This window comes from Tupaia chinensis, unplaced genomic scaffold (genome assembly GCF_000334495.1).
Source record: "Tupaia chinensis unplaced genomic scaffold, TupChi_1.0 Scaffold000121_1, whole genome shotgun sequence".
NCBI lineage: Eukaryota > Metazoa > Chordata > Mammalia > Scandentia > Tupaiidae > Tupaia > Tupaia belangeri.
This window is the reverse complement of record NW_006159588.1, coordinates 1,463,535-1,471,149: the sequence shown is the minus strand read 5'-3', so window position 1 is coordinate 1,471,149 and position 7,615 is coordinate 1,463,535. Positions and strand designations below refer to the sequence as shown.

Genomic DNA, 7,615 nt, shown 5'->3' with positions numbered 1-7,615 from the left:
TCCCAGGAACTCTGAGGTACCACATGGTCCAGTAACTTTTATGGGAAAGAAAGGAAAAGTGACAAAAGAAAACAGAAGTGAGGGAAATGAGGTAGAGAAGCAGCTGGACTGGTTATAGCTTGGTGTTTGCCTATATGAACATGGTGTAGAAGGGGCTGTCTGAGACTGAAGCACGACTGCTGTGATTGGCTGTGACTCACCAATCTGTTAAGGAAGCATATTCTCAAGTGAGCTTGTGGTTTATAAGAACTAAAGTATATGAGTACAGAGGTCTTCTCAGGCCAATATAGTTTAACAAACCTAAGATGAGTAGAAGGAAAGATATTTTTCCTCCACTATAAGGTAAAGTAACTTTGCCTAACTACACTCTCAGGCTAGAGGGCTATCTAAGGGGAGAAGGCTTTATGGCATAATGAGACTCTGGAGGATGCCTATCTCTAGCTCAATGAAAGATATAAGCTTTAAAGAGAGAGAGAGATCTGCTTTGTGCGTAGAGTGCATTCAACATGATGAAAAACTACAACTCAATAAAAGATCAGGGTAGCTGAAGTCAGAAAAGTGAACTGGATCCAAACCAAGGAGGCCCAAACTTATGGGTATGAAGACAGTCAGGGATCAATTTTGCCATACACCTGATTGTTAAGCCTCCTGGCTTTTATTTCTCCTTATCTCACCTGCTCAAGTCTTGTTTCCAAAATGGCTTTAAAGTCTCTTCATTCTTGTCTGGCACTCTTTTGTCCTTAGTTCACACAAGATTTGGTGGTGTTCTTGGAAATGACACATGATGAGCCTACTCAGCTACATCAGAAGTTTCCTCCCTTCCTAGAGCTTGAGAATCCTAGAAAAGGAAATGCTTAGAAACCTGCCCCCCACACCCTCCCTACACACACCTCAGTAGCTCACAGACTCTCTCCAGGCTCCACTGGGAATCTCTTGCTTTAGTGGAGCTTCCTCCTCTGTTTATTTGAATTTACTTCTCTCTCTGGTCCCTTTTGATGGCATCTTAGTTGTGGTCTCATTCCTAGATGCTGTCTCTTGATTTACCTTACACGCTATACTCAGAAGTTTCTGAGCTGCCCAACTCAATGTCTAGGGCATTTGCCCTGGCAGTATGATATTTAGGACAAAGGAATAGAGAGAAAGTCTGTAACACAGCCCTTTTCTCCCAGCTACTTCCCGCATAGCTTCTCTTGGGCACTAGGGGGTGCTGTTTACAAGGTCGTTTCACTCCATTTTGCACCACACAAACTCTGTCGATATGCTGTTTGTCACCAAATCTCCACTGGCCACAGCTCATGAGAAATGTTTATGAAAGCCTAATCTCTGAAATGTGGATAAATGTAACACGTGTTCTTTAAGTAGAAAAAATTAACCATTAACTAGGGTTTTGACCATAATCTGTAGAACCTACTTGCAATATGACAAAGGGGTCAAGGGGGATTTTTTTTTTTAATTCTATAGAGTATGGGACAAAGTCCACGTATTCATTTCAAGGCCAGGCAAGTAGAGAAGACTCTTTGTTCTGATCAAAAACGAGAAGAGAGAAATGTTTCTCGGAAGGAGGTTGTGGTGGTGAAGGGAGAGGCAAGAGGCTTAACTTGGGAGACAGCGGATGCAAAGAAAGGAAGCACACAGGAGTTGTGGAGGCTGAACGAGGTAGAGTCACAGCTTCTCGGTGTTTCATCCTCCCACCCCCAAACCCTGGCTCCATCTCATTACCTTCCCCTCACCCATCTCCAGGGGGGGCATCTTCTAGGTGACAGAGCCTGAGAAGTGGGAGCAAGTGACTGACATCCTTAACTGGACTCCTAAATAAATCTCCCTGTAAAAATACTGTTCACTGGGTGGCCAAGCCCTGTAGTTCTGTTGGAACGCTACTCATAGCATTATGGGTTAAACATAGCTAACTACCTTGCATAATATGGTTACTATGGAAAATGCATTGAGTTCCACATAACTCACTTCTACAAATGAACCACTAGAATTCTATTCTGACATGAGAACTGCTTGTGCAACTCCTAAATGAGAGAGGAGGATACACTGAAGTCTGTTGGAACTGTTAGGTTCATGTGACAAGGAAAGAATGTGTATCCCTTTTGTTAGAGAGTTTCCCTATATTGCCCTTTGGTGATTCTAAAGATAAAGAAATACATTCCCTCCCTTCCTTTTGGCCAGATCTCGGACTCTGAGGTCACTAATTGCCACATCCAGTAATTTCTATGGCATCAAAACAAAGGTTTTGTGTCTCACTTGCTTAGAAATTTAAGAGGAAAAGTAAAAGTTGGAAAGAAGTTAAATTTTAGCTTCTTTGGGCTTTTTGATCATGACAACTGCTAAAGCACATATGATAAAAGCACACATCTCTACTGAAGTTCAGAGAGTTAAGTTTTTCTAAACTCAGATTATTAAACTATTCTAGCTGCTTCAGCAAGTGTGTGTGTGTGTGTGTGTGTGTGTGTGTGTGTATGTTAGAGACAGAAAATGACTCACTGTCTTCTCAGTGAAGCTCAAAGTCTTGCTAATTCTGAAAAGATGCCATTACTAAGTAAGCTCTGTCTCATTGTTTATATGTGAGCTAGTCACCAAAACATATTTATCCTTTTTGAAACACAATGCAACTTCTAATACTTGGAAATATCTTTACACTGCAAGTTTCCCAGAAAAAAAGGAAAAAGAAACCACACCATAATTTGTAAATAGCAAGAGATGACAAACATTTTCTTTTTCTTGAGAGGTTTTTGCTATAGGGCACGTGCGCTCGCCAGAAAGACAGAGAGAGACAGAAAGCAAGAAATCACCCCCCAGGGGGCATGGTCACGCCGCAATCCCTTCTCCTCCATCCTCTTCTCAGGATCTTGGGCAGGCACACACACACACACCCAGCATGAGTTTAAGCCACTGGGGCCAGGACTTGAACAGCAGTCGACTACATGGAAGTTCAGCGACATAGGCATTATGCAAACTCCCAGTCCCCAGACTTTTTCTTTTTCTTTCTCTCTTTTTTTTTTTTTTTTTGGAGAGGTTTTTCCTTAGGGCACGGGCGCTCACCCAGAAAGACAGAGAGAGACAGAAAGCAAGAAATCATCCTCCGGGGGGATGGCTACACCACAATTCCTTCTCCTCCATTCTCCTCTCAGGATCTTGGGCACACACACACATGCGCCCAGCATGAGTTTAAGCCACCAGGTCCAGGACTCGAACCGCAGTCGACTACATGGGAGTCCAGCAACAAAGCCATTACACCAACTGTTGGTCCCTTCTCTTTCTTTCTCCTTTTGAGGGCACATTCCTTTCTGGGAAGACTGAGAGAAAGACATAGAGAGAGAGAAAGTAAGAAAGCACTCCCCATGGGATATGGTCATGCTGAAATCCCTTCTTCTCCATCTCCCCTTCCTTTCAGGATTTTGGGCATGCATGCACACATGCCCAAGGTATTTCTTATGCTGCCAGATCCAGCTTGAGACCTGTATGGTTGACCATGTAGAATCCAGTTGCCTTAACTCCCATGCCACAGGCTGGGCCCAGGACAAGCTTTTCCTTTTCCTTTTCTTTTTTCTTTTCTTTTCTTTTCTTTTTTTTTTTTTTTAAGGTTTTTCCATAGGGCCCATATGCTTGTTAGACAGAAACAGAGAGACAGTGAAAGAGAAAGTGAGAAATCGCACTCAGGGAGATTGCCACATCACAGTCCCTTCTCCCTCATTTTCCTCCTGGGATTATGGGCACACATGCCGGCATGATTTTGAAGTCGCTGTGTCTGGGACTTGAACTGTGGTTGGCCATGTGGCAGTCCAGCACTGTACCTACTATGCCACCTGCTGGCCCCAAGACAGTTTTTTTTTTTAATGATGCTTTGGTAATAAACATTTTTACATGTAAGATATGTTCTACAAGTATTTAAGAGAAATTCTCAACTGTGAGAACAGTGATAAAGTCCAAAACATCTCTGTATCACATGTTTAAGCACTTACCATGTGCCAAGGACTTCCCATATAATGTATATATTTTTTCTTTTTCTAAGGATTTATTCATTTAGTTGTATCTGTTATTATTATTATTATTTTTAATTTGACCAGAGAGAGAGAAAGGGAAAGTGAGAAAGCAAGCCACCAGGTCCAAGACTCTAACCTTGGTCAGTTATGTGGGAATCCAGCACCCCAACCACCACATCACCTGCTAGCCCAATATATTCTTTAATTCTCACTAAAGCCCTTTGAGGAAATAATTAGTACACCCATTTTACAAATGAAATTAATCAGAGGATTAATGAATGTGCCCACATCTGTACAGCTTGCAAATGACAGAAAGGATATTGGAACCCAGGTCCATTTGAATCAACTAAGTTCCCAGTTATTTTGCTGCTCTCAAAGAGCGGAAGTTCTTTTGCCACTATTAAACATTAGCCACCCTTACCAAAGGTTGCCCTGGGAAATCTTTATAGTTCAGAAATACATGAAAAATACTCCCAAAGGTCTCCCTGTAGGAAAGAGGCCACATGAAGAAGGTGTTCCTGGGGACCAGCAGTTAGCGTAATGGTTATGTCGTTAGACTTCCATGTAGTCGCCGGCAGTTCACGTCCCGGACCCGGTGGCTTAAAACTCACGCTGGGCGCATGTGCGTGTGTGCCCAAGATCCTGAGAGGAGAATGGAGGAGAAGGGATTGCAGCATGGCCATCACCCCCGGGGAGTGATTTCTCACTTTCTGTCTCTCTGTCTCTGTCTGTCTGGTGAGCACACACGCTCTTTAGCAAAAAAAAAAAAAAAAAAAAAAAAAAAAAACCTAAAAAAAAAAAAAAAAGAAGGTGTTCTTGGATATTATTGTCAGTAAAAAAAAATCCTTTAAATTAAAATAAAAAAAAAAAAAAACCTAAAAAAAAAAAAAAAAAGAAGGTGTTCTTGGATATTATTGTCAGTAAAAAAAAATCCTTTAAATTAAAATAATATATATATTGTCTTGGCAGAACCCATGGAGCCCCCACAGCCCTTTTCCTAGCATGACAGCCCTGAGGGTGTAAGCAAGTCTGTGCTGAGCTGCAGCAGTGGCCACAGACATGATGGACTCAGAAGTGGAGCTACTGATTGGGAATGCAGCATTTTCATTAGCCATGCTTTTGGAAGCCACCTCCACAGTGTCAGCTCAAGTGGAAGAGCTCACCTCCAGGTGTACAGAAAACGCACATTTCCTCTGAACATGTCAGGACTCCCTGAAAGAAGGCTATACTTCTGTGAAACCTGGTAACTGACAGGGTGTGCCTAGTCGTTTGAATAATGCCTGTGCAGTAATTTGCACGTTCTCCTTTGTGATATTTGCACATGCACTGAAGGTATAGGGTGTTGCCCTCCAGCAGTTCTGTGAATCAAAATGTAAGTTTACTTAGCTTTCTTAACCTTTGTGAAGGTAGATTACCTGTGCTAGTTTTCATGTTGGCTGGTATTTATTTATTTTTAAATACTTTCCTGCCATTTAAATTTGTGTACAAATCCTTTATGAAAGTTAACTTCATTCGTAAATAATATTAACAGTACCACAGTATGACCAGTAGCAAACTGGGTGGACAACAATATGTTTTACAAGAAGAAACTGAAACAGCAAAACTTGAAGTTACACTTCATTTTGGGGACCAAGAAAGGTAACTTTAATGAAGGTGGACATTTAATGTTAGATCCAGCTCCATTAGGCCAAATTTAAAACCAAGGTTTGTGTTTTACTTACCTCTAATTTGCTAACTCTTACTCAACACTCACTAAATGTTTGTTGAGTAAGAGTTAGCAAATACATTTTTGGGACCAGTAATTAGTATAATGGCTATGTTGCTGAATTCCCATGTAGCCGACCGCAGTTCGAGTCCCAGACCCGGTGGCTTAAACTCACGCTGGGCGCGTGTGCTTGAGTGCCCAAGATCCCGAGAGGAGAATGGAGGAGAAGGGATTTTGGCATGGCCATCCTCCCTGGGGGGTGATTTTTCGCTTTCTATCTCTCTGTCTTTCTCTGTCTTTCTGGCAAGCGCACGTGCCCGATAGCAAAAACCTCTCCAAAAAAAAAAAAGAAGAAGAAGAGTTGGCAAATACATTTTTAAAAGCCTTTTTTTCATATTTGTTAGCATTAAGATTGTTTTTCTATGAAAAGTATGAATCAGAACTTCATTGAAGTAAAATACTTTTACATTTAAAGTTTGATGATAGTTTTTAAAACTGTATGATATATAGTTTTTGCTCATATTTTTTGGTTTTGTTTTTGCTTTTGCTTTAGTTTTTGTTTTCTGACTAGAGATGTGTGTGCTGCCAAAGAGACAAAGGGAGAGGAGAAAGCATCCCTCCTTGCATGGGGAGTGGTCACACACAGTCGCTTCTTTTTCATCTCTACTTTTGGGATTTTAGGCTCATGTGCCTAGCACATTTTTTTTAAGCCGGTGGTTCCAGGACTTTTTATTTATTTTATTTTACTTTATTTTATTTTATTTTTATTTATTTATGTTCATTCACTGTACATCATTACAGCATACAAAATGAGATTTTCCATCCAGAGTATATTGTCTCAATCAAGCACATCAATATACATGGTATTGTCAACAAATAATTTTCCATTTCTTGCTTTCTGTATGTTTTGCTTTTTTTCCCCCATCCTTGATTCCCTATCTCTTACCCTCTGCCATCTCCCACTCTCTTCCCACACTGTCTCTGGTATCTATGTTTGCTTTCTATACTGTTTTCCCCCACATTTTATTGAGTCACTAAAGATCTTAATTAATCTAAATTTTTTCATAGCAAACACAGCTGATATATACATTTCCATGAACACAAGTCTAACTTTAGGCATCCTACAAAGTAGCACCTCGCTGGGGCTATATATCTTACTGCGGTCATCAAACAGATTTTTTTTCTGAAACTTTTTTTTGTAACTTTCCCTAAGCATCATCACAGCAGGTTCCAGGACTTTAACCTTGGGGTTGGCTATGTGGGATCTGGCTGCCTTAATGACCAGGACACCAGAGCAAGCCCTATAATGCTTTTGAAAAAAATCTTTAGAAAATGAAAGCCTAGAAAGAATGCACATTTTCTTCCTATTTATTGCTATGGTTAACTCATTTACAGTTAATAATTCTTTTATTTGATACTTTTATGTGCCTGATTGCTGACTTTAAAGAACCTTATCAGATATATGAATCTGTGCTATTACATTGGACCCTTGCAGATTGTTAATGTAATCATTGTAAAGCAGTTACTTTGTTTCCAATGCATCATTATTTAAATGATGTCATTGTTTCATGTTGTTTGATCTCGGTTACAATGTTCTATTTTTCTTGTCTTGTGTCTTAGAGTGCTTTTTTGGTGGTTGAGTCCTACATCAATGACTAAGTCAACTAATTTCCCATTACATGTAACTTCTGAACATTCTTGATATGGACTTAATTCTTTGTAGAAATGGAGATGTATGCAGACCTGTATTATAAAGTCCCTCAATGAGGTTGTGAAAGGGGACAGATCGACAGGCAAAGAACAGTCATTTCAGTGTAGTAGGTCATAGTATTAATTTGTTTTGAAAAGATCATGTGTATGGTGTGATTTCTATACCAAAGATATACTCCTTTCAGTAATAAAAAAAATATTTTTCTTGTAT

General features: G+C 40.2%; 1 protein-coding gene across 1 annotated transcript; it reads left to right on the top strand.

The window, feature by feature from the left end:
- Positions 1–5,051: 5,051 nt before the first annotated feature.
- On the top strand, positions 5,052–5,240 carry LOC106734467 (uncharacterized protein C4orf46 homolog). The gene is given in 1 exon segment (XM_027770296.1): positions 5,052–5,240. A coding segment is annotated over 1 exon segment (189 nt).
- The last annotated feature ends 2,375 nt before the right edge of the window (positions 5,241–7,615 follow it).